General features: G+C 41.7%; 2 protein-coding genes and 1 non-coding gene across 5 annotated transcripts; all 3 read right to left on the bottom strand.

The window, feature by feature from the left end:
• Positions 1-508: 508 nt before the first annotated feature.
• On the bottom strand, positions 509-9,211 carry trim8b (tripartite motif containing 8b). The gene is made up of 5 exons (XM_040177015.2): positions 6,593-9,211; positions 3,330-3,425; positions 2,940-3,205; positions 2,727-2,842; positions 509-2,620 (listed from the first exon to the last, which is right to left on the bottom strand). Exons 1-5 carry the CDS (start codon positions 7,196-7,198, stop codon positions 1,920-1,922), a joined length of 1,785 nt encoding a protein of 594 aa, XP_040032949.1. The 5' UTR covers positions 7,199-9,211; the 3' UTR covers positions 509-1,919.
• A 5,560-nt stretch (positions 9,212-14,771) lies between these two features.
• On the bottom strand, positions 14,772-27,023 carry LOC120819339 (alpha-N-acetylgalactosaminide alpha-2,6-sialyltransferase 1). Of its 3 annotated transcripts, none has more exons than XM_078103315.1 (9): positions 26,917-27,023; positions 20,259-20,523; positions 19,884-20,040; positions 19,106-19,268; positions 16,891-17,029; positions 16,699-16,802; positions 15,942-16,025; positions 15,619-15,718; positions 14,772-15,074 (listed from the first exon to the last, which is right to left on the bottom strand). In XM_078103315.1, the coding sequence occupies exons 1-9, from the start codon at positions 27,006-27,008 to the stop codon at positions 14,862-14,864; spliced, it is 1,317 nt and encodes a 438-aa protein (XP_077959441.1). In that variant the 5' UTR covers positions 27,009-27,023; the 3' UTR covers positions 14,772-14,861. The 3 variants fall into 3 exon arrangements, with proteins under 3 accessions (XP_077959441.1, XP_077959439.1, XP_077959440.1); XM_078103313.1 differs by lacking the exon at positions 26,917-27,023 and adding an exon at positions 20,865-24,205; XM_078103314.1 differs by lacking the exons at positions 16,699-16,802; positions 16,891-17,029; positions 26,917-27,023 and adding an exon at positions 20,865-24,198.
• Positions 24,605-24,718, bottom strand: LOC120819898 (U5 spliceosomal RNA). The gene has a single exon (XR_005712343.1). It is a non-coding gene; the product is annotated as a U5 spliceosomal RNA (small nuclear RNA).
• Positions 27,024-27,838: the final 815 nt, after the last annotated feature.

The raw sequence follows: 27,838 nt of genomic DNA, 5'->3' as shown, positions 1-27,838 counted from the left end.
TAGCTAACGGCTGCTATTTAACAAATGTCAGCTAGCTAACGAATGCCAGCTAGCTAACGGCTGCTAGCTAACAAATTCCAGCTAGCGAACGGCTAAATCACAAACTTGATTTAGACAGGAACATGTATTATATGGTCACGTTTGTTATGGCTTTAATATCTATTAATTTTGCTAAATTATTTACATTTGTAAATTTAACAATTCAGTTTTGGATTTTCTTGCTTTATTGGGCTTAACAGTTAATCTATTTTACTGCATGGCTTTTGCGGCCTTGTCTGTCAAAGCACTAAAAGGTGCAAGTTGAATAAAGTTATTACTAACATTAGGATAATATCCTGTTTATTCCCAAAGACAGTGCATCGGTGCTTTTTGGCTCATGTTCACAAGTGACCCTTTTGCGGGACAACGCAGCAAAATGCACATTAACAAAACATGTTAATGTCACCACCCATGTACTTAAAACGAAGATGAAAAATGGGATTTGCACAGAAATGACACCAGAGAGCAGTTTAAATTGGTTTGTTTATTTATTTGGAACCCTTCTCCAAATCACGTCTGTAATTCTTCCATTTCACAAAATATTTACAAAAAAAGATAGTTTTTTTATGTTGATGTTTCTCTTCATGTTGACTGTTGTAACAGCTCCTTTTTAGGGACGATGACAATTGCTTACATCTCGCAGTCCAGTCTTGTTCTTTTAGAAAAAGTAGATGAAAAAAATCCTCCCGACCTTCTTTTCTACCATACACTCATTTTTAAAACTGCATACATTTTTCCACCCATTGTTCTTCTTTTGAGTGCTATAAAAAACTCTTCCTTGCATGATTTCAGCTGCAAACAGGAAGCTAAGAGCTTGTGTGCTTATTGAGAGGAAGTGACATCTTTGCCCTGCAGGAAGTACAATTACAGCATCATCAGATCCTCCAGATGCTTGATTGGTTTGGTTTGTCCAGTCTTGCCTCCTGCTCTAAGATCAAAGAGTCTCTCAAGACAAGCGGGAAACCTACAGTTGTACCAAAGTCATAGTAATTAATAAATGAAACAGTCTTTGTCAGAAGATCTTATGTCCTGTGGGAAGCCTGATAGCAGGAGGTGAGTACTAGGAATAAGGGCCGAATCCTCTAAACTCTTTGGGCCAGGGTGAACCGGCGCCTTCAGATGCAGCTCCAGTGTTTCTTAGTGGGACAGCATCTTTAGTCCAGGCATAACAAGGCGTCCACAAGTGCATTGTGGGAGTTCCATGGAAGAGCATTTTGTGTTCAAGCCGTGCAATCCATCCCTGAACTCCGCAAAGAAGGGAAAGCGGTGCCATGATGATGAAAGCAAGAGACAAATGTCCCTCTTTAAAAAGGATCTACCAAAGTGAGCTGGGCAGAAAAAAAATTAAAAAACGATGCTAATAATAACATAAGGCAAATGATCTCAGCACAACTAGAGGGGTGATTATATGAGGGGAACATGGAGGCGCTAAACACTGCACGGTTTCAACTCTTTTTCCTTTAACGTCAGTGAGCAGCCACAAAGAGGCGTTTTCTAATACAAGTTCATTTTCTATCCATCTTCTGCTCTATAAATAAAAAAAGATGCATGTCACGATCTGCTCTAAGGCTTCTCTTGTTTATGAGTAAAACGCTGAGCTAGGTTGTGCCAGAGTGAGCGTCGACAGATTTACGTATAATACACTACATGAAACACTGACTGAAAATAAAGAAACCAAAGAAAATAAAAACAAGAGATCAACCCTGCCTCCGAACGTGTGTGTACATGTTCTAGATCAGTGTGTGTTTACGTCGCAGTATCTTTACGTGTGTATAGTATAACTGTTTTTTCCGGTTAACAAGACTGTAACGGTGTGCTATTCTGGTGCCTGTCTCTATATCCAAGTGTGTGTGTGTGTGTGTGTGTGTGTGTGTACTCCGTTAACTGGTGACATAGTGCTTTGTAGAGGGCTGCCCATACAGCCCGTAAAAATCTGCATGTCTGTGTGTCTGTGAGGCGTCTATCCAGTCCCTCACTGCCAAGCCCTGCATGGACGGCCCTCCGGAGGCCAGGCCGGGAGGAGGGGGGTAGTCCTGGGTGCTGACCCAGGGGAAGGAGCCGGAGCGTGGGTACGGGGGGTGCCCGCGGTGCCCTGACACAGAGGGCACTCCGGAGCAGTAGCAGTTATCCATCGTACACACCAGGATCTTACGGCCGCCATATTGAGGCAGCACGGCCTGCTGGGAGGAGTGCGAGGAGCTGCTGCCCCCGGGGGGGAAATGCGAGGAACCGAACACAGAGCCTGAATGGTGGTTGGTCAGAGAGCCGCTTCCGCTTCCTGTCCCGCCGCTCTCGCTTATGTGCGGCGGGCCGCAGGGGCCGAGAGGCTGCTGATTGGTGGACTGACCTTCTCCGGAGGCAGAGCCGGAGCCCAGGTAGGGCTGTTTGGCTAACGATGAGGAGGAAGAAGAGGAGGAGGAAGAGGAGTCCTTGAAGCCCGAAGTGGCGGTCTTTCCGACGCTCCCATTTCCCTCTGGGAAGGCAGTGGAATGTTTCCGTTTCTCCGCTCCAGAGCCAGAGCTCTGACCGCTGGGATACGCCGGAACAGACTGCAGGAAGGTGGAGGGAGGGGTGAGGGGAACTGAGAGAAGAGAAGACGTGGAAAAAAAATAAAGAGCAGAAAAGTGGTCATTAAAACGTTAATGTCCTGGATTAAAACAGTGTAAAACGTTTTGGGAGATCCTTACCTTCTAGCGTTCTCTTCAGGCTCTTCTCTCTTTTTGAGATTTCAGATAGGAATAGTTTAGAGTTTAGATTCCCCACTTTGTAGGGAGGGAGACTGCTGCCCACACACGTCTGAGACCTGCAAAAAAATACCAAACGGCATGTAGAATTCAAGATTGAAGAAGTCAGCTTGGACCCACAGGCCAAAAAAAAGTCCATTTAGAAATTGGTCTCACCTGTCTGTGAGGATTTTAACAGGCTTGGTGTTCTTCATGAAGCTCAGTTCCTCCGCCTTGCTGAAGGCCGTGTGGATGGAGCTCAGCAGCTTCTGGGCCTCGTGGCGCTGCTCGCCCAGCGCCAAGACCTGCGCCGCGTTCTCCTGGCAGAACCGAGCCTGAGCCCGGTCCAGAGCCTCCAGTGTCCTACCGAGATCCTCCTCCAGGAGCTGGTGCATCCGCTGGTACTGCAGACGCACCTCCTCTTTGAGCTCACACACCCGGTCCTGTAGAGGATCGCGCACGCACACACACATCAATCTGGTGTCTCTCTGCATCACATAACGCTGCTTTGAAAATGACTGCAGTTGCGTTGACGCCCAAAGATTGTGGTAAAAAAAAAAAACATACCTCAACTACACACTTGTCGGAGTCTAGTTTGCACAGCTGCTCTTCAATCTCCTGCACTCGTTCCTCCACACGCTCCTGTTGTCTTAACAGGCTTTGCTGTGAGGAAAGAAAAGGAGCCGTCAGCTTTTTCTGGGGAGGTTGTGACCTCGGCGAGCATCCCCTCCCCTCCTCATGCCAGAGGTATCAGAATCTGGGAGCTGGTTAATTTAGTCCCCCAACCAACACGCAATCTCCGTGTGGGCGGAGGAAGAGTAGGGAGGGTGTGCCGTCATGGCAACGGACAGCTATTTTGTGTTTGTGCCGAGCGAGGACTAAGGTCGGGGGAGCTGGATAGATAAATGGGCACACTGAGGCAGAAAACGCTCCGGCCGCTTTGCTCATTATTTCCTACTTAAAAAATAAAGAAATGCAGTTAGACGGCTTCCCGGGAGCTGAGGGGATGATTTGGCATCTCTAGGACGACGATGGCATGTGAACGACAGGCTCAGACCAAAACAGAGGCGCGTATCCGGCTCCGCTTTAGGTCAATATAAATGAAATAACGTAATGAATGGCTCCATGTGAGAGCACCAACTGTTCACGTCTCTCGATGAGACTGACTAGGAATGTCATTGACACAGATCTGCTAATCCTTCATGTTGTTAATATTTAATATGAGATTTGAACAATCCTCAAAACATTTAATGGTTAATGAGAAGCTAAATGTTGCACTGCAAACATTCAAATAACTAGATTCAAATAAAGAATATGTTTATTTTCATCATCAATTAATCTGCTGTTCACATCTGGTTGAATCCAAAAGTACTCTCCTTATTTTTTAGTTCATCAAATGCAAATTTGCTTCATGAAGAAAAATTAAAAAAAATAAAACAAAAGAAGCAAATCTTCACATTTGAGAAGCTGAAACCAGCGAATATTGGATTTTTTGCTTAAAATCAATCTTGTAACTAATTCATTCCATCACTGCTCCAATTATTCTAATAGTTACAAATTTAAATCTGTATATAAACCATGAATATAAATACACATATTGCACACTGTGAATACAGTTTAGATATTTAAGCATCAACATTTTGTGTAATCTAGTCCATGAATATCCACTCACCCACTTCCGTGGCACTGTTGTTTACAACTTAGACAACTTCACTTGTAAAAATAGGCTTTATTTTGATTTTAATGTTGCTCATTGGTGTCGTTTAAACATATTTGGACAATATTTTTGTATAAATGCCGTTGCAAAGTGGTTTAGAATTTGTTTTACAGGCTCTTAGTCATCGTCCAATCGTTCACAACTAAGGAGCATCTGACTTTCATTATGTGATCAGCTGCTGAATCAACAGGAATCAAAACCTGCATAGTCTTGGGCCTCAGTAGCACACCGCTCTAGAGATCACACACACACACACACACACACACACACACACACACGACTGTGACCTGGTTGTGCTGATTGATCGAGTTAGGCTGTGAGCATAAGCCTCGAGTGGCTGGTGTGAGAGGTGAATTTAGTTGGGGGGCTGACGGACGTGAAGAGAAAGGTATGAGGGAGGCCCGTCGTTGCGTGCGTGGCGATTTCTAAAAAATGGCATTCAACATGGCAAACGTTGCGGCAGTCACAACCACGGCGGTTAACGGGGCTTAAGGACGGTGTCTTAAGGGTTGCCTTTGTGATATCGGCAAAGCTGGTTTTGCAGGAAATCACTTATCCGAGGTGGTAACCCACCAAGATCTCGTTTTGTGATTATTATATTCAGTAGGAACAATGACCACATTGATTAAAGATGGTATTCTGCTGCTGTCCTCAGAATGATAACGCCCTGCAGGACGGTGAACAGGGTAAACGTTATATCCGATGAATACAACCATCTTTTCACAGCAGATGTATTTTAATAACATTAGTGATGGGCCGCACTCCACCTGACGGAGCTCCTGGTGTCGTGGTAGCTGGCTAACTGAGACACAATATTGACCTGAGCCGTCGCTAATGTTACCAATTTTCACCTGCACCGTGATGTCAAAATGTCTGCCGTGAGTACGCGGCCCCAATTAAAAATCAGGCTATCGCTAAAGATGATGCAGGAGAAAGCGGTGGGTGTGAAAGCTCTCTGTCAGAGATTTTTATATTCAGGTCCCACCCTGAGCCCCAGGCACCCGATTAACTATACATAAAGCTGAGTCACAGCGGTACCAGCAGGAAATACTCCCTGGCATGGCACAGTCGACACCTAAGCTGGGTGAACAATGTGAGTCAGTCAGCAGTGAGGCCTCTCGCTCTCCGACTGAGCTGCCAGCTCACAAACCACCTTCAAAAAGGAAGAAGAGGGGGTGGGAGGACCGATCTGACCTCTGGCCGAACCGCCGGCAGCCAGCACCAAACCCCCAGGAAGGGAAGAGGTTAATGAAAAGGCCCGAGTACTGCAGAATCAGGCAACGAATCACTTTAATCCCCTTTGCCCACTCCGCCGCTCCATACACCCCCTCGCTCTTGCTCAACTGGCGATCCCTGAGCTAGGATGCACCTGTGCCGGGGAGATAAGGCCCTCTGAGGGCCCCTCATTGTTCCACCCTCGGCTGCATTGTTTGTCATTCCAACAGATGAGAGCGGAGGCTGGAGTGGATCACGGCGGAAAAAGGCACAAGACTAACAAAAGGCGCTGAAAATCAGAAAATGGGTTATTCTGCTTCTGGTGGGTTCCAGTAAAACATGATGGTACCTACAAATCTCCCCTTAGTTGTTTTTTATTTGGCTAAAGTGAAATAGAATAATGTGCTCTTTGTCCTAGTGGGTAAAAAAATGTGCTCTCTGGCTTGTGTGAAGCTTCCTTTTGGTACTCGAGTTGGCACTTATTGATCACCGATAAACAAATTCTTGCAACAGGGACACGACCGACGGTTATCTTTCACCAGAGAGCAGAGTGCGAAAAGCACTAACCGATGACTTTCTGTATTAATCAGTAAAATGCCCATCAGTTTCCCCAGAGTGCAGTGTGTTCTACCAACAGATGACTTACTGTTTGTAATATGTTCTCGTTGGATCTCTACAGTTGTTTACTCTTAAAAAAAGGACTAATGATTAATTGATTATCACATAGTTGCCAGTTATCCTTTAATATTCCATCAAACACGATCATCCGCTTCCATAAAGAGCCATTAATGATGTCAAACCACCGGCTGTCATCTTGTTTCCGTCACAATGCCAGATGGTCGCCACACAGGACCCGTATCAACTTGATTAACGTACGGGTGCGAGCCATCACTCTTACCCTGATATCGTTGCGCCTGAGCTCCACGTCAGTGACCGCGTGGCCGTGGCTCGGGTGGCAGCGGGCGAAGCAGCAGTACTGGCACACGGCTGTCTGCTCGGCCTCGCAGTGGTACAGCCTGTACTCGTCGTGCTGCAGGCAGGTCCAGGCCTTCACCGCCTCCGCCTCCACCAGCAGGTGCCCGAGGGCCGAGCACGGCTGCTGCAGGTGAGTCTGGACGTGGGACTGGCAGCACGGGGCGTTGCAGCGCAGGCAGACCTTCACGGCGGGGAGCGGAGGGCCCCGGCGGCACAGGATGCACTGCAGCGCCGGCGCGGCGGGCTTCTCCACGCTCAGGGCGTTGTACTTCTCCACGATGTTGGACAGTTTGTGGTTCTTCTCCAGGCTGGGCTTCTGCGCGTAAGCGTGATTGCACTCGGGGCAGCGGGCCAGCGAGGACTCTTTGGCCCAGGCCTCGCTGATGCAGCCCCGGCAGAAGTTATGCTTGCAGGGCAGCTGGATGGGGTCTGAGAACACGTGCAGGCAGATGGGGCAGATGAGCTCCTCCTCGAAACAGTTCCTCCACGTCTCAGCCATGTCAGAGGCCATCATGGTGCGGGCAGGCATACACCGACGGTTTCCCACTTCTACCAGACCTTCAGGCCCCTCGGAGCTCGCAGGAAGCCCGGCTCTCAAAAAAGGTCACGGATTGTTATTTGTCTTTTTTTAAACCGCGATGACGTCCTGAAAGATCAGCCCGTATATTTTAACCCTTGCGACCAGACTAGAACGACACGACCGGTAACAAAATATTGCTTATTGCTGCAGCATGAAGGCAAATTCCAGAATATTTGACCGGAGAAGGCGTCGGGCAAGGATGACAACACAGTGGTGATTTCAACGCGCACAGCCGATTACAGTAAACGCTTTGCTTTCCTCTGAATCACACACACACACACACACACACACACACACACACAGGGCCTTCTGTATGTTTATAGGCCTACAGGAAGCTAAAAGCCTGTCAACTACGGGTAAACAGTGAAATGCAGGCAAGGCACAGAGAAGTTAAGCATCTACATGATGACCTTTATGATCACCGGGCGAATCCATCTCTGAGGAGCTCACAGACACCTGGTCCTTTTCTCTGCTGCTGCCTGCTGGGGCCTTTTTTCTTTCTTTTTACCTTGAGAGCTTCCTTCACTCCGAGGTCGGATTATAATGAACGTGGAACCAATTCAGGAGGAAAAAAAGTCCACACCCCTGATTACTATTCACACACACACACACACACAGAAAAAGGAGCCTCAAACAGTTTGCATCCGGAGCTCAAGGACGCTTGATTCCGTCAATAATCTCAACGCAGCGCGGTGCTTTTGTCTGCCCAAATCATAAATAAAGTACCCGAGGAGCCTCCACCCGCGGTTTCATCGTGCGTGCGAGCGGCGACGGGTTTCGGGCCGGAGACGAGAACCGCTGCTCAACGAGTCGGATCCACTGACGCACGAAAAGCGGGTTAATCTAACGTGAAAAGCGGCTTCGCTGCCGGAGGAATAGCGCCGGCTATGTGGCACAGCTCGCATATCTGTACACAAGGCCTCGGCGTTTTTTCTCTCCCTTTTTCTTCTTCTTCTCCCCCCCCCCAACCCGGGTTTCTGTCGACAACAAAGGCTTTATAATCTCGCTAAAACACATAAAAGCATCGCGCCGGGGCCGTCGTTCTCGAGCCCGTTCACTGCATAGTTAATCGTTGGTAGAAGTCGCGTCCCGCTCCTGCGCACAAAACAAAGGCTTTTAAGGATCCGCAGGAATGTTGGCTTTCGTCGCGGAGGCTTTTCGGTCTCTCTCCCCCCCTCCTCTCCTCCTCCGACACATCGATCAAATATCTCCTCGGACAACGATTGGAAACACGACCCGGTCCAGGCTGGTGTCCACTTCGGCCTCCACCTTGTTCACCGTGTCCCCCCCTCAGCCTTTAGCCGACAACATATTTTTCTACTTCCTTATGCCGATTAAATTACCCCAGACGTCACCTCGCCGTTTTGTATCATTGCGCAGGTAAATAATAGGAAAAACAACGCACTATGTGTACCGGAGAGGACGGTTGGTGTTCACTATGCTCATCGGTTATTTGAAGCGGCCATATTTTATATTTTTAAACTAAACTAAGGAATACTAAAATAAAATCCCCCCCCCCTGGTCTTAAAGGGGACGTCGGGTTTCTGTCCTTGTTAGGGGGAGCTGTCATCAGCCATCTTGCAAATCCTCTTTAAAAAAAAAAAGGAGATATCCGCCGTTTCACCGGAGCTGCTTTTCGGTGGCCGAGCTACACGGGCACGTTAACGGCAAAGTCCCGTCACTATTTTAGGAAGATAAAAAGCCGTTTTGTGTCGTTTTTTGTAGGTCCAAACCGTAGCGGGGTTGACGGTAGGTGTTTGTTCGTGGCCTTCCCCGGTCGATGAGTCCGCGGAGTCGGCTGCTTCTTTACAATCCAACACGGTGGAGAGTAATAATCGGTGTTTTCTCCCCCCCTCCCCTTCTTGTCTCTGTCCCTATCGGTCAGGCATTAGCGAGAGGAGGAATGCAGGCGAGCTGGACTGCGCTCACGAACCAGCGTCAAGACATCCGGGGAGGCAAACCGCTTCCGTTGAAGCTTTTCAAAATAAAACGACGTTTGAGGGCTAGACGTGAGGTTAAGGTATTTTTTTATTCGTACATTTTATGGTTTGAATACACAGTGTTCAGTGGTGATGTAATATTCAGAAAGTATATCACTGAAGTACTGTACTTATGAAAAAATCAGAGGTAGTGCTACTACTAAAAACATGTGAATAAGCTGTTAGCAGTGGTGGCGGGTGGGAAATATTCTAGGTAGGGCAATTCTATAAATGTCAGTGAACATCCCAGGATCATTGAATGCAAAAGTACACACATTTTTTAAATTTAATCAGCAATTGGCTAAAGACAGGACGTGCCTGCAGGAAAAGTATATATTCTGTGCAGATCTATATATTTTACAAATGTTACTCAGTACATTCCATATTTCAAAAACACAAATACTGACATTTTATATAATTTAATATTGGCTTTTCTTTTCCTTTTTTGGGCTGACGGAGGGCCACTCCAGGTGGGGCGACGCCCCATTTCCACCTTCAGTGAATATTAGTGTTTTTATTTCATGCAACTTGACACTTTTGAGATTGCAGTTTTTCATCCCCTTCTTGTCCAGTAAAAAACATGAATCGCCTAAAGTGATGATTTTGAGTGGTTGTGAATAACTTTTTTACTTTTTCTAATTAAAAGCTTCCTAATGATTGCATCACCACAAAGCTGAAAACAGGGCTGTATTTCACTGCTTTCATAGATTCAACAAACATACGCGATGAGACAATTGTAGACATATATATTAAAATATGATACATTAAATACAAGATACAAAATGATCTGGTTTAATATATTCATGGAAGAAAATTTAGGAGGCTGGAATTCAGGACACAGAGTTGTTCATTAGTTTGTATTATACAAACATTAACGGCCAACATTTAACATTTAGTCAACACCCCTGAGCAAAATGTGATGATAATGCACCCGGATGACAACTGCTGTGAAAAATTTAGAAAATAAGATAATTGACGGTCTAGTCTTGTAAAAACTATACACATATTTATCAAAAACATATTTTGTTAGCATATGACTTAATTCTGTTTGTATCAGATACACACTGCAATTCTACTTCTCGGTTATTAGAGTAGTGTAAGTGAAGTACACAGAAAGTGCAAAACTTTGCCCACATTTGCATAACTATAAGCACAATGTCTGCTCACACTTTTTGCAAAACAATACGCACAGTGATTTGTAAAACACTAAAGATACTAAAGACACCACACAAGATCCAATGCTGCAGACTGATGAAAATATAGTTTCTTTTTCTCCATAAACTCAAATGAGTCAACATGTCAACATGGAGATTCACAACAAGAAACAAGTTGTCTCTTCGTCTAGCTCGATCTGGCCTCCTCCTCTGGGAATTCCCCTCTCACCGGTTGAAGATCGATGAACTCATCTGCTGCCTGGTATAGTGCTTAAAACTGATTAGGTGTGGCAATTTGACCAGCAGTGCTTTGGAATTGCAAATAAGTGGCATCTTGATATAGTTCTGTGTGTAATGTATACATGTGTGTTGAGTGTTTTGCAAATCACTGTATGTATTGTACAGTGTGAGGCTGACATTGTGCTTATAGTGGTGCAAATCTGGGCCGAGTTTTGCTCCTTGAGTGTACGGTTTGGATAATTGTGTGATACTTTTTATTTTAGGGTATATTCAATCATAAAAAACTGGAAGTCTATATTATATATGTACGTCTTTGTGAACAGGCATCTTTTTTAATAGTTTTTAATGTACATTTTGTAATTTGATATGATTACTTGTAGACCTTTTAGGGACCTTCTCCAGCTGTGAGGCTTCCCCTCCACTGAATTCTCTTAATGCTCTGCTTCAAACATTATGTAGCAACAAAAATACTCTCTCCATCAACTATAGCTGTGATCTGTTTGTGCTGAGGACGGGGTTCAACAGAACTTTTTTGCTGAAAACCGATGCCTGCTGCAGATGAAAATAGGGTTCATGAGTACAGTGAAATTGGGAGTGAACCGTGCATGATGTCACATGGCATCAAAACATGGAGCTAAAAGAGGCTGAAAAAGATGCACAGAGCTGCGGATTTGGATTATAATACATCACACCGTCGTTTTGTAATGGTATTTATTTTTTAGGAAAACTGGTTTATTTATGTCTCAACACAAAGGGTTCCATTAACGCCACAATATTTGAGCTTTGTTCTGAAGCTGAACTACCGAGCTTCCGGTATGAATCAGGCTGTTTTCGGATGACCTGACGCCGTTTCTCGGCAACATCAGCCGCCCCCTCCCTCCTTCCCTCCTTTCCTTCTTCCTTCCCTTCTTCCGGATCAATGCTACCGTCACGTGACCTGTCACAGGACTGACGTGTGTCAAGCTTCGGGATGAGCTGTGGGACGAACCGGGGAGGAGCGGAATCACACTCAGGTTTGCTGCATGTGTTGACGGCCCGGATGCTCACGATGCCGCTCGGAGACAGCGTTGCGTGTGCGCGCGTTACTGCAAGTGCATGAATACGTTTTGCAGGGAAATGTAGCTATTGCACTGTATGGACACACATTTAAATCAATAAATGTCACTTAAACAAATAACATAACAAACAATATGACTTTTCATTCTGGAGGAGTATTCAAATATTTAATTATGTATATCATTATATATGATCAGCATCATATGCAGAATGTACTGTAAGCAGAAATATACTTTTACTCAAGTACTCCTTAGGTACATTTATACTCTTCTCTCTTATAGTTTTTACTTCAATACACAAATATTTTTATTTTTACTCCACTGCATTTATTTTGATTTGGTTGCTTTTCAAATTCAGATAGATAATACAAACAATAAAGACATAGAAAAATAAAGTTTAAAAATTCATCAAAGGAAAAGTGTTAATTTTAAAGTGTTAAAAGTGTAAATTAAATGAAGTAAACTAAATAAATTATCCAGCTGAAAATGAAGTCACTGGCTTATAATTGCATCTCTTATAATAAACCAACAATATACAAATTATTCTGCATCATTAGTCCTGTAACTTTTTGATTTTGATGTTGTTGAGTATTTTTATACTCTGGTATTGTTACTTTTATTAGTAACAAGACTATTCTGTTCAATAAATGAATACTTCTTCTACCATGTAAAAATGTTATACACATATTTATATATGCACATACACAGGACTTGCTTTGATACATACTTATGATGAGATTTTAAAGTCATTAAGAACATTGTACTTTAGCTAACTAGTGTACTTTTCACCACTGAGGCAACCATACCAATGAGAGGATTGTCTCTGACTACATGTTGATTGAACTATAATAGAGTAGTTAAGTCTGTGGGGGCGACGGTTGCTTTATTGTACAACATGCGCATCTCACAGGAAGCCGATCGGGTTATACTGTTGTTGACCATCTGCACAGACATATTTAGTAACGCGTCTGAGGGAAGAGGCACATCACACAGACAAAACTGATTACCAGCGAAACCACTTTAAGTGACGGTTTAATGTCGGTCTCACGTGTCCAACATCTGAAATCACATCATGTGCAAATAACAACACGCTGATACACAATACCACGATTGATTTTAATTAAAAAACAGCATTACGCGTTTACTTAAGGTTGGTTAGTGAGCCGCGCTACGGCACAATGCATGATGGGAGTCCGGTCGTTGACACATTTAATTATTTCCCTTCTGTCTATTATTCTCGTTGATTTAAAACCAGAACAGGAGTTTACAATCAAACACACAAACAAACGGGCATGTTAATTACTTTCAGGTTTTCTATTATTTATCAATAGTTCTTTTGGCGAGGAAAAAGGAGGTAAATGTGAAGTGTTTGAACTGTTAAACAAGAAGAAAACACATTTAACTTCAGGATGCAACGCTGTCCCAAACAAACGAGCAGTAGTTGAGTCTCCTTGCGAGAATAATTCATAGCAACACAATTCTTTCCCTTTGTTTCAAGTTGGAAAGTAAGTGATGGGCTGGGAGTACAGCATTTCATTTGTCACAACCCGGCTCATGGAAGGTGACAAACAAGGGAGTCCACACGTTGACTTAAAGAAATAACAAAGGTTTTATTCAAAAACTAACAAAGTATGAATATACAACGGAAACCAAACTGGTGAAGTGTGAAAGTAGGCATGTGAGGGGTGTAGTGGAAATGCATGGATGCATATAAGAAGTGTAGGTGTTGAGAGGTGTAGTTAAACAAAACGCATACTCTGACAAAGACTGAATCAAAATGGTGCTGGTAGGTAGGTAGGTAGATATATATATATATATATATATATATATATATATATATATATATATATATATATATATATATATATATATATATATATATATATATATATATAGAGAGAGAGAGAGAGAGAGAGAGAGAGAGAGAGAGAGAGAGAGAGAGAGAGAGAGAGCGAGCGAGCAGGCTGGGCATCAGGAACTTTAACACCTGGCTAGCTCCACCCACAGGTGCAACCTGTCACCTTAACGGGTCTCCTCCAGCTCCACCCGTCTCCAATCTGCAAACAAGAACATAGAGAAGGAGACAGGGGGGGCCAGAGGGCCGTAACACATTGTACAGCATTTCATTGTCGTTTGAGTTCCAGTTTTTCTTTGACCATTGTGTTTGTTCTCTATGGGTGCACAATACATTTATATGCAATGTATATGTATTTAAAATAATCCCACACAGCAGACAATGTATGGAGTCAGATCAGATGCTACAGTTGAACGTATATATTCACATCGGTTGCATATTTATTGCACATCAACGACTCCCTGTGGCAGAAGATTAACTTTCCCTGTATGCACAACCCAAAATCAGAAGTAACAATTCATATTAGGACAGACGAAAATTAAACCAGAAATAATAAATATATGTTTAATTGTAAGTCTTGATCCACTGTACTGAGATTCAGATTAGTTCTATAACTTCAAGTAAGGAGATATTGCTCGATTCCTCAGAGGTCATAGTTGCATACTTCTATGATTGACTGAACAAAGACTTTATCAGATGATCCAGTATTACTTCAATCCCAACTGGGGTGCAGCCTCATTCAGTTGGAGAGATGACACAAAGGTATTTAGTGTCAATTGGATACAATTATAGTTTAGTAATGAATTTAATGAACTATTGCAAATAAATATTACATTCATGTTATATAACAACATCTTGACAATAACAAAAACATCTATTATTATTATTACTACTAAGCAAAAGTGTGACATTACTTATTATTGGGATATAGTTTAGGGCAAATACACTTCTTGGTTCATTTGATCAATGTTTGTCTTTCCCTTCTTCCTTCTTCCAAATCTATTCATCAGCACTGATTTTGATCTTTTTTTGAATAACTCAGCAAACCGAGAAACTGAATTTTCTCATTGTTTTAATTGTGAATGGCACAGAGAGGCAGCACATGTGTAAAGCATTGTGTGACTTGAGTCTTTTAGAGAAAACACAAGAAAACAATAGGAGATGGGCTGCTGACGTATAACAACGGGGAGAGGTTACACAATGTCTTTGTGAACACAAATACCCACACCCACCCACACCCAAACACACCACCACCCGCCACTTCCATTGGCACATCTGGCAGCTGTGCTTAGGGCATTCATCTCTGTCGGCTGACATCATTTGTTCCCGTCAGTGCTTCGGTGTGGTGCTCGACGAATTCTTCCCTGTTTCGGTTCTCTGATACAACTTCAGTATTTTGCTGTCATGTAGTTTTTTCCACAGCTTCTTTTCCATGTGATAGTCGTGGTTGGCGTAAAAAATTACTTTGGTTTTAAGATCCCTTTGACAGTAGTAGTTAGAGTATTTTGCGTAGTCCTCTGTCATGAATCCATACGCACTAACCTGCCAAAGTCAGAAAGGAAAACAGTGACGATTGAGACAGAAAATTTACAGCTAATAAAGATTTGTTTGAAGAAAAGTTTGACATGAAAACGTTAATCCAATTCGTAGAGGAAAGTTGGATGAGAAGATGGACCACTCTCTTATTCTGTGTGAAACATTGGAAGCTACAACCTATGGTTAGCTTAGCTTAGCATAATGACCGTAAACAAAAGAAAACTGTCTCTGTCGGTACGTGATCCTCCAATTAGCGCCGCAAAGCTGATAAATTAACATGTTGTATTTTTTAAAGATGAGGTGTAAAACCAAAATGTGCGTTTTCAACGGATTTTTACTTGGACTATGTTGTGTAATTCAAAAAACCCTTTTTCTCTGTGTAACGTATCGTGAATACAAAACTGAAAACAGATAATGCAGCAGAAAAAAAATGTTGAAAAGCAGGAACATCGATCCATGACCTGATTAAATTAAACGTTAGGCATGGGCAGAGTTCTATAGGTGTGGATGATTACAATGTCAACGACATGTCCAAGTAATATGAACTTACAGTGTCACAGGTATGCAGAGCGAGGAAGAGAGTGAATGCCCCATTGGTTGGTCTGACAATTGCCCAACGTGAAGAATTCAGACGAGGAGACATTAAGAACCTTTGGACAATGAAAAGTGTTAAATACACATACGTGAAATAATCTAGACAAACTACAGCCTTTAAATAGAACATTAAACGTGTGTTAGCAAACATTTCACATATTATCAATGTTTAATGGTCTTTCGTCCTGTTTTATAAAGCACTGTGGCTGCAGTATTATCATTGCTGTATAAAAACACAAAACGTCAAATGTTTGGGTAGTATTGTTAGAGGAGGGTGACCTGTTTTGAACGTATCTGAGGAAATCCTGGTGCAGAACATAGAAGCGGCTCTCATTGTATTGTCCACCATAGTATGTCCAGGGCCTGTAGGGTTGAAGTACAAAATCAAGAGCTAAACACATAAAGGATTATTCATTTTCAGTTATCTTTTTAATTCATCATTTAAATGCTAAATTCAATAATGAATGTACTAAACACCACGACACTACGCTATGACTATTGCAGTGACACTTCTATACAACATGCTACATTCAGTGTTTCACAAACTCCTCTCGTGAGTTTTGTTTTTGGAATGTAAAGTATTTTTTTATTTTGAAGAAGATCAAAAAGCCGCCGTTGAATTTACGTTTTGTATACTGAGAAGTGCTTCAGAAGCTTTCACGGGTTAAAGGAGGCGCAGGAGCCCATAAAGGAGGGCTTTCAACACCGTGAAGTGAAATGTATTTCTAGCCAAACACTTACTATGTTCACGTGATCAATCTGATTATTAGTTTGATTGACACTGGGGTTTCCTAATGGGCCTGATGTTAGCGATTATTTAGTCGATGTAATTGTGTACCAACACTTCTTGAGATATGATTTCATCGCAATGCAATTCCTTTGGAAGCTGATTCATTATTCTAATGAATAAGGCCAGCGTCATGTAGCAACACGTTGTCAGGTCCAATCCAAGTCATTTAAGCCCTGGCTGTGGTTTTGTGTTTGTGTGTGCATGTTGTCCCTCGTCAAATTAGAAATATAAAGAGTTGATATTCACCTGGTGTTATTAGATGTCCGAGTCTTGATTCTTTCATGTTTGAAAAGACCCTCCATCCAATAGAAATCCCTCATCCCTTCAGGTATCATTACATATTTTATACCCTGCCAAAAGGACGAGGACGGCAGAGCAGTGTTCATGCGTGGGATATAAAGCAATACGATATCACATGTTTTAATGGAATTTGACTACCTCGTCCTTAGGGGCGGTTGTGTATCCGTACTTCCGGAACACAAGCGGCGAAGTAATGATTGAGTGGGAAGTGTGAACGTACACCGATGTCTTGTTTCCTACGTCTTCCTCAAAGCCTTTGATGATGGCACCGTTCATCCTGCCGCACAGACACAAAAAGTTATTTTCTTTACTTGAGAAATATGAACAAATTTTACCTGAATTTAGAATATTAATTGAACGCTACTGTGGTTGGCAGTGCTGTCAGATTACCCACATAGAAAAATATACGTTGAAAAGAATATTTTCAAAGGGAATTATTAATGGCATACAGTACATGACAATGAGTTCATTGCTGTGAATGCAACATGTAGTGGGTGCAAAGACATGTAAGTGGTTGCTTAACAAAACACCATCTCAGGACATCTGCTTATGAGTGAGAAAGCCTCAGTGAAGAAACGTTTCTTTGTTAGCGGTCCCCAAGCACCGGGCCGCCGACCAGTACCGGGACACTTGTCTCGGTCATGTGGTAATTAGAATTAAGTCCACAAGTTATCGAAAATGAGCAAAAAACCAACACCTTTAGAGAGCTTCTTTGGAAAGGGGAAAAGGCTCCTGAGGAGACAGAAGAAGAGCCACTGTAAAAAATGATTTCAACAATAAGTCATAGTAACATCTTTTTGTTATTTACTTCAACTTATTATGATGAGTTATACAATTACAACTTAGTTGTATAAGTTTCCTGTCTCAGGTTTTTAAGCCAGTTCAACAAATTGTAAATTTCAACAAGTTTAATGAACTGAATACTTGAGTTGACTTTCCAACAGTCAAAATGAAGTTCCAATAACTGCAGTTCCTCAAATGGACACTTTAAACAATCCAGAGCTACTGTAAGTTAAACAAAAAATGATTTGTACCAAATTGTAAATCCAGTTTGACTCTTCTCAAAACTGCAAGGTAACAATTGAACTTATGTTTTTAAGTTGAACCTCTTTGACTTTTTTTACAGTGTAAATAAAAATAATTCAAAAGAACAAGCATGAGTCATACTTACAAAAAACGGGTTCATAGCATTGGGTAATTGTCCTAGGGCTCGAAAGGTTGCTTGGCATTATAGGAATAGGTTCATTGCCAACGCATCTTTTTTTTCTTTGTTGTGTTTAACCGTCACACCTTAAAAAACAGTCCGCCAAATATTTCCTCCTCCTAAATGATCTAACAAGAAGTTTGTGCCACGTTATTAACCGAAACTCAAGCACAATACATTTTGTAATACTTAAGTCTGTGCCGTGAATTATTTTACAGATATTTTTGTTGAATTGTTATGAAGACCTCTAATAGAGGGACATCACTAAAATCTAGGTAAAAACGGAAGATACTTATTTTATTGTCGATTTTTACAGCGTCCAACACGCGTTTTAAGCATCCTAGCATATTGACATTTCATTTATGATGCAAATTGTGTTCTGGGTCAATGACAGTGAGATGCTTATGAGTCAACGTCCAGTTAATCTCGTGGTTCCTAAGATGATCGTCTGCCTCCGATTACCAGCACTTGGGTTAGCCTTGAAGCGTGTATGTGTCCAATTAGTCTCCTGCTTTGCAAGTATTATTTAATATAAGTCCTGTTTAATGATTTTACACCAGTGTCGAGTAAGAATTTTGAGTGATCAAATAAACTTGAATAGTTTTTCTTGTAAAAAGTTGATAGAATGATACCTCTTCTGAACATTAAATATGAGGAAACGGCCGGAGGTTAGAATCGCTTAGCATAGGATAAAGACTGGAAACTTACAGCATCAGTTTCCTTGTTTTCTCTCAACATACTGACGAGTGTATGAGCTCCTTCACATCATTGCAAAGCAAATAGAAAACAGCTATTCTTTTTTTTTTCTTTTTTCGGAGGTGCATCCTCATTGACGTGCAGTGAACAAACTACACTGCTGTACACTATGCACTCGCATGATAATACAGAGCAGTGAAGCAGATAAAAACACAACTTACACGAATTGAGCAATCAGAAAAGGTTTCAGAAATGTGACGAAACGTTGTTGTACAGGAAGGAGAGAAGAAGTCAACATACGGTTTGAATGCACAAAGCAATGGATCCCGGCCATGACTTATGACTTGCATTGATTTGGGCTCCTGATATGAAAGGGTTTGATGATCATTTGTCAAATAGCTTTAGACCTCGTTTTAATCGGGGCCTAAGAAACCAAATCAAAGGCTTTCTTACCGAAAAACGTAATCGTGAGCATCAATTTCTTTCCCCAATTTAGAGCCATATAGGATTCCTGATGTGCCCACCACAGCACAGCGCAAACATCCGTCACTGCCCGTCCGTGGAAGCAGCAGTGGCTCTTTTGGCTTTGGGATCAACTTCACCGTAGGCATCACCTCTGCAAAATAACCCCAAAACATTTTAAATACATTTAAATATGCAAATTATTCACCGCAAGTATATTTTCTGCAAGCAAAAACAGAAAAGCATATTGTTGATGGGTGAGGGTGGTTACTCATTGCTAAGCTGTCCACCTCATGTTTATTTAATCATTAGTAACATTAATATTTGAAAACCCACCGCACACCAGCATCGAGGAATTAGAGACTGGCTGGTGAACACAATGGATCATTCATGTCCTTTTATCAGGAGTAAGTAATCAAAACAAAGCTGTAAGTGAAGGAATGTTGTTGGACAGGATTTGACATCCAAATGAACATTAGTGTTTATGAGTGTTATGATAAAACACGCTTATGAGTAGTCATCTGGGAGTTGGCACGGTGGAGGATTTCCAGTGCAACCTGAAAGGTGGAATTACAGCTGAACTTTAAATGTTCATTAATCCCCGTGGGGAAATCCTTCAGTGTGCCACAACATATCCTTATTTCTTTAGGCCTTTGGTTTGTGATTCGCATGGTTGAGGCAATGACTTTAAAAGTCTCACAAGATTCTACTTGATGTACAGACACCATACACACTCATGCATCCCACATGGACACATATCAACACGTACCATCATATTTAATCTCCATGAAACCAAAAGGATTGTTGAAGTGCGACAGCCGGTTCCACTCGCTCATGTTCATTTTGTCCATAAACAAACGAACGTTTGGGAGGAAATTCTTCTTGAAGTCTTTATCTTCAGAGTTTCGCAGAGACTGGGCACACGTCTGACAATGTTGGATAAAATGTGACATGATGAAACAAATAAACCAACACTCAAGAAATTCAAAAAACAGAAATGTGTGTTGTAAAACATTAAGAGAAAAGCGAAGGTAAAACGCATACAGCTCACACCAAATACACCAAACTGAACACAAAGCTGTGCGGATTACCCCGCCGCCAATAAAGTGAATACATGTCTTTATGTATGCCGCAGCATGCTTACTGTCTGCCTGCGTGGAGCATCCTGGTTATAAATATCCTCGAAATCAAAGCGCGGAAGCTTCTTGAAGTCTTTTCTGAAGAGGACAGGTACGGGAGTCTCCGGAGCGCGCGGCGGTTTGTTCACTCTCACTGTCGATTTTGGGGATTCGGCTTGTTTTGTGGGATCCGTTAACACAAAGTTTGAGGCAAGCAAGTTTTCCTTTTGCACCCATAGCTCAGCTATTTCCTCAGGTCCTTCTGAGATTGGGTCTGAGAAAGTATTCCAACTAATGTGGAAAGAACCACAGATTACGAAATGTAGAAGAATGAGCACGACGCCAATTTAAGATCAGGAATCAGGAATCAGGAAACATTTATTACCAAAATATGCCAAACATACAAGCAATTTGTCTTGGCGGTTGGTGCGCGACAGTAGACAATGTGCCAATAGACAAGACAGCAGTGCACAAGTAATAAAATAAAGTAAAATGAAATGCTAATATAATAAGATAATTAATTTACTCCACCTGAAAATGACACATTTATTTGGACATCAATAAACTACTTAACCAACAGATACGAGATAAAATACCCTCCTTCACCATAAGTCGTTATAAATACAACTCACCTGCTGCTTGATAAATTTGTCGACAAAACAAAAATTACAACGCAAGTTGAGATCAAAATCACCAAAAAGGAAACCTGGTAGATTCCCATTTCAACCAGCACTGGAGGACGTAACGTTGGACAGAATACCGGCTGGTTTTGCTTTGCAGACAGTAATGTGCTTCACAGTTCATACGGACAACTGGGCAGGGCTACAGCACCTTCAACAAAAACCATCCACACACCTTCCAGCAGCATGTTACACAATGGGGGCTGAACCAGAACACACCTTTTGTGTTATTGATTTAAATTTAATGAACAACAATTAATTAAGTTATTTAATATTGAATCACATGTAATATTTAAGTAAGATTTTAAGGTAATGCTATTGTATACTAACAAATATTGTATTTGCATATGGTGGATAAAAAAATCATGGGCATATGGAACTGGATGGTGATTGATTGAAACGGCAAACATACAATTCAGACAAAGTGCATATTGACACACAAATATGTGAATATCTGGTGGCTGGACTGTACATCTTGATTTGAGTTTATTCAAGCGCTTTGTGTGCCCGGGTGGTCCTCCAGTAAAGAAGCCTCCTCAGAAAGGGAATCTTAAAGTTGAATCTAAAGTTCGTTGAAACAGTTTACAGGCCTGCTGAGATGTGATTTTAATATTAAAATATACCTCGCAGCAAAGATCAGGAACTTTCCCATTGTGTTCATCTTACCACAAAAGTGGTTGTTTTTCCAAGCACCAAATACTCTTACTTGTTTCCGCAGCAGGGTGTGACCAGTCTGCCCCGCTAAGTCATGGTTCTGGTTCTCTCAGGGCCAGCAGTACGGCCCCGGGGCCCGCAGCAGCAAAGGGAAGCTCTGCTCCTTTACAGAGGAGGAGGGCTCGCTCTCTGCAGGGCCCCGAGCAGCTTCCCGCCCGAATTCAGGCCGAATTCGGCACCGGAGCCAGATATTGGGTCCATCTGGTGTGCAGGTACCGCTGGAGTCTGAGCTGAAGATTAGATCAGATTTGACTCTAAATCCAACCCGGATGCACCAATGATGAGCATTAAGATTGTCTATGGAGTAGTGTTGCACGGTGTACCGGTACTAGAAAGGTGCCCTTATGTTAAAAACAATTCGGTTTTTAAAAATGTTAGTACTGGTACTTTTTAAAAAAGCACGCACTGTTCGCTCCCTGTCAGGCTGCCTGCACGCATTGACCGCGAGGGCCGCACAGCTCTCACACGAGCAACAGGCAGCTGTCCCTCACAGCGAGTTATCAGGCGAGACATTCCCTCATGCAGCAGACTGCGATGGAAATCCCATCGACACACACAGACCCGTCTGTAAAAACCTGCTTCAAATCCACACAGGAAAAGGGAGGGAACGCCTCAGATATGACCTATCAGACAGACACCACGAACATGTCAAGAGAGTTCAAAGAACGACAGGTTTGCAAATGTGATTATAAACACGAACACCCCCAAGCTCCCCCACATACAGCCTAACACGAGTAGCCTAGCCTAGCTCGAGTGACCAGATGGCCTCTTTTACATACATACTTTTACAAGTTGTCGGGTGAACTCTACGGCCGACGGGGGTGTAAGTTACGCCACGTGCAGCGAATAGCGTTACAGATGCGCCGTTTACCGTCGACGAGGTTGTAGAAGAACCAGCGCAGATTTTTTTTGCGTAAGAAATTGGATGTGTGGCGTGAGTGCGTGTGAAAACATGCAAACACGTTTGTCAGACAGGGAAACTGTGAGAGTTGGCAGCCTGTAGCTTTGTTGGCTAGTGTTGTGTTCAAAAATGAAAATCAAATGTATTTAATAATGGTGTTGTGGTAAAAAGAACATCTCAGCTGAGGAGCCGCTGGTCTCAGCAGCCAACAGGCCCCAGGTCAGTCCTTTGACCATCCCTAGTGCCCGTCTGTCGCCTCCACCAGCGAACTCGAGAACAATGGTTTCTACAGGTTTTTATAACAATGCTTAAAGGTGTGAAAGTTAGTGTCCACACCTCTGGGAGTGGTCTTCTGGTGAGTTCAATGTAACTCGGATTTCGAATGATCCTTAGTCAATATCAGTTGTTGTTCAAGTATTGCATGCATGCATTCCAGTTGATTACATTACATCAAATACAATCATAACTACATTGGTATTATTCTATTACAGTTGCAGAATTACAGTGGTTTTACAATATTGTCATTACTTTATTGATTACACAGTTTCAGAATCATGGCTGTATTCTGGTGTACACTATATGCATTTTATTAATTTTATGAACCGGGTCGTATTTTTGTTTCTAATATCCTACAGTAGCTTGACAACAACAGTCAAAGATCAAGCAAGTGCAACACAAGACAAAGCAAGACGGGAAATAAGTTACTGAATAGTCCAGCAGAAATATATACATGCAAAATAACCTACAATTTCACTCATGTGGGCCTTTATGACTATGAGGTCAGAATGCACACAAAATAGTACCAAATAATACACACTTCCAATAGGCTACATGCTGGTGGAGCCTGAGGGTGGATCTTCACCTAATTCTTTATTTTTAGTTAAGGAAAAATAATAATTCCATGAATTAAGAAATATGAATGTGAGAATATCAAACTCTACATGCAAGTAAATGAAGCAATGTTTATCCCACAGACAGTCAAACAAATGCCAGGGAAAAAAGGGAACCTTACAGATATTTTATTTATTACTATCCTAGATAAATATTCCAGTATCCTATTTGTGGTATCGTATCGTAAGTATCGAGTACCGTAATATGTTGGCAGGTGTAGTATCGAAGTCATAATTTTGGTATTGTGACAACCCTATTATGGAGGCCTTATTGCTATGCTATCATGTTAGCCACTCACTCAGTCTTTTGTATCCCCTCAACATTTTTCTGTCCAATGAATCTTATATTAGCTTCTTTATGTTGTGTTGTTGTTGTTTAATATTCTACTCCCTCCATCAACTAGTTGATAGCTGGGATTGTCCGTTTGTGCTGAGGACGGGGTTCAACATAGCTTTTTTGCTAAAAACCGATCCCTGCTATAGATGAAAATAAGTGTAAATAACCCCATAGACCTTTCGGAAAAGGAATGACTTTTATTTTGAAAGCGAAAAGGGGAATGTTTATATGCGAAATGTGTAGGATCTTGTTACGGACAGATGCGAATTTATTCTTGAAATTTTAGCAGTTTAATGGATCCGTATGAAAAAGGGCAAAAGGCGCTTATGGTGGAGTTTAATACGGTTGTTTTGACGAAAGGAAGAAAATAAAGCATTCGTTTCACCAGCAGCAAGTTGCACGTCTTTTCATATACGTCAAACCACGTCATACATCACACAGTCATTTGATTCCGTTTTGTAATGATATTTATTATTTTCAGGAAAACAATGGTTTATTTTTGTCTCAACACAAAGGGTTTGCATTAATATATTTGAGCTTTATTCTGAAGCTGAACTACCCAGCTTCCGGTATGAATCAGGCTGTTTTCGGATGACCTGACGCAGTCCGTCAGATGCTACCGTCACGTTGCGTGTGTGCGCGTTACTGCAAGTGCATGCCGATAAAAAGATTGCAGTTAGGCTAATTGGTGTACTTTTCACCATTCAAGCAACTACAACAATGAGAGGATTGCCACGCACTGAGTGTGTAAGGTAGTGAGGTCACAGATTGATGTTGCTCCGCGGTACATTATTTGCCAATCTCGGCTCTCGCGGTGATATGTTGTGGATTTTATTTAACACGATAAGGAAGCTCCGCTTGCGCAGAGCATCAAAAAATTGAGTTATACTCTTGTTGGTCCTCTCCACGGAAATCTTTAGTAAAAGGCGAAAGATTTATGCGATCTGAAAAGAACCAAGAGTGATCTGACTGACCGACGCTCCCACAGACAAGAGTGATTCCCAGCGAAGCCACTCTGAGTGACGGTTTGACGTCGGACTCACGTGTCCAACATCTGAAGTCACACCATGTGCAAATAACGACACACGGATACACAATAGCACGATTAATTTGAATTAATAACAACATTACACGTTTACTTAAGGTTGGTTGGTGAGCCGTGCTATGGCGCAATGCATGATGGGATGACACATTTAAGCATTTCCCTTCTGTCTCAAGTTGGGAGGTAAAGGAGTACAGCATTTCTTTGCTGTTTGATTTACAGTTTTGCTTGTTCTCAATACATTTAAATGCAAATGGTTTGTATTTAAAATAATCCTACACAACAATGCGTGGAGTCAGATGCTACAGTTGAAAGTATGAATTCACATCGGTTGCAGATTTATTGCAGAACAACGACGCCGTGTGGCAGAAGTTGAACTTTCCCTGTATGCACGAGTTATAGTTCTATAACTTCAAGTAAGGAGATATTGCTTATTCCCTCAAAAGTCATAGTTCTACTTCTATGATTGACTGAACAAAGACTTTATCAGATGATCCAGAGTAATTAATCCCAACTGGGGTGCAGCCTCATTCAGTTGGAGAGATGACACAAAGGTATTTAGTGTCAACTGGATACAATTATAGTTTAGTAATGAATTTAATGAACTATTGCAAATAAATATTACATTCATGTTATATAACAACATCTTGACAATAACAAAAACATTTATTATTATTATTATTACTAACCAGCACTTGGGTTAGCCTTGAAGCGTGTATGTGTCCAATTAGTCTCCTGCTTGCAAGTATTATTTAATATAAATCCTGTTTAATGATTTTACACCAGTGTTGAGTAAGAATTTTGAGTGATCAAATAAACTTGAATAGTTTTTTTGCAAAAAGTTGTTCATTATATATGAGGATACGGCCGGAGGTTAGAATCGCTTAGCATAGGATAAAGACTGGAAACTTACAGCATCAGTTTCCTTGTTTGCTCTCAACATACTGACGAGTGTATGAGCTCCTTCACATCATTGCAAAGCACATAGTTGTTTTCTGCTATTTTAAACATCCCGGAGGCATATCCTCATTGACGTGCTTTGAACAAACTACACTGCTGTACACAATGCACAAATGCACAAAGGGATGGATTCCTGCTATGACTAAATATTGACTTGGTATGTAATGATTTGGGCTCCTGATATGAAAGGGTTTAATGATCATTTGTGAAATAGCTTTAGACCTCGTTTTAATCGGGGCCTAAGAAACTAAATGAAAGGCTTTCTTACCGAAAAACGTAATCGTGAGCATCAATTTCTTTCCCCAATTTAGAGCCATATAGGATTCCTGATGTGCCCACCACAGCACAGCGCAAACATCCGTCACTGCCCGTCCGTGGAAGCAGCAGTGGCTCTTTTGGCTTTGGGATCAACTTCACTGTAGGCATCACCTCTGCAAAATAACCCAAAAACATTTTAAATACATTTAAATATGCAAATTATTCACAGCAAGTATATTTTCTGCAAGCAAAAACAGAAAAGCATATTGTTGATGGGTGAGGGTGGTTACTCATTGCTAAGCTGTTCACCTCATGATTATTTATTCATTAGTAACATTAATATTTAAAAACCCACCGCACACCAGCATCGAGGAATTAGAGACTGGCTGGTGAACACAATGGATCATTCATGTCCTTTTATCAGGAGAAAGTAATCAAAATAAAGCTGTAAGGGGAGAAATGTTGTTGGACAGGATTTGACATCCAAATTTGAGATCCAAACTAGATGTTTTACTAAATGTACAGACACCATCCACACTCATGCATTCCACATGGACACATATTAACACGTTGTTCACTCTCACTGTCGATTTTGGGGATTCGGCTTGTTTTGTGGGATCCGTTAACACAAAGTTTGAGGCAAGCAAGTTTTCCTTTTGCACCCATAGCTCAGCTATTTCCTCAGGTCCTTCTGAGATTGGGTCTGAGAAAGTATTCCAACTCATGTGGAAAGAACCACAGATAACAAAATGTAGAAGAATGAGCACGACGCCAATTTAAGATTATTCATTTACTCCACCTGGAAATGACACATTTATTTGGACAACAAAATTACTTAACCAGACAACAGATACGAGATAAAATACCCTCCTTCACCATAAGTCGTTATAAATACAACTCACCTGCTGCTTGATAAATTTGTTGATGACAAAACAAAAATTACAATGCAAGTTGAGATCAAAATCCTCAAAAAATAAAACCGGTCGAGTCCCATTTCAACCAGCACTGGAGGACGTAACGCTGGACAGAATACCGACTGGTTTTGCTTTGCAGACAGTAATGTACTTCACAGTTCATACGGACAACTGGGCAGGGCTACAGCACCTTCAACAAAAACCACACACTAAAAAAGGTTGGGTTAAAAATAACCCAATTTGGGTTGTTTTATAACTGAGTTAACCGCTGGGTCACTATTGCACCAACCTAGCAGTAGTTAATTTGACCCAGCACTATGGGTTGGCCATTTTAACCCAACAGATGAGTTAAATATTCTACCCAAATGCTGGGTCAAATTAACTACAATTCTGGGTTCATTCAACTACACACTATTTGTTGTCTATAAAACTGTTCAACTACAAACCTGTAACCAAATACATGCTAGATTTGTTCATCCAAAGGACATATCATAATTAACACTTGACAATATTGGAATTCTAAAATTAATATATTATAAATATCCACAATATAAAATGAATTGTAAGTTTTAATCACTATCAACAAAATGGGGCTGCAACTAATGATTATTTCCATTATTGATTAATCTGTCAATTATGTAAATGATTAATCAATTAGTTGTGTATAAAATGTCAAATGTTGAAAAACCACAAGATGACATCCTCAAATCTCTTGTTGTGTCCACAAAGAGACACTCAGTTTATTATCATAACAAAACAAGTCTAACAACTAACAGATTTAACATTTTTACTAACCAGCTGCCCTTGAGGCTCTACTTGCAAGCAAGTAATCGACTTTGGAGGAACTTTACTAGCTTGGAACCCGCTCCTGGCATTTTATAAACAACAGCCTGCAGGAATTCCCACACAT

The sequence above is a fragment of the Gasterosteus aculeatus genome, chromosome 5 (assembly GCF_964276395.1).
Source record: "Gasterosteus aculeatus chromosome 5, fGasAcu3.hap1.1, whole genome shotgun sequence".
NCBI lineage: Eukaryota > Metazoa > Chordata > Actinopteri > Perciformes > Gasterosteidae > Gasterosteus > Gasterosteus aculeatus.
The sequence above is the reverse complement of the archived record's forward strand: the minus strand, read 5'-3'. Positions and strand labels throughout refer to the sequence as shown.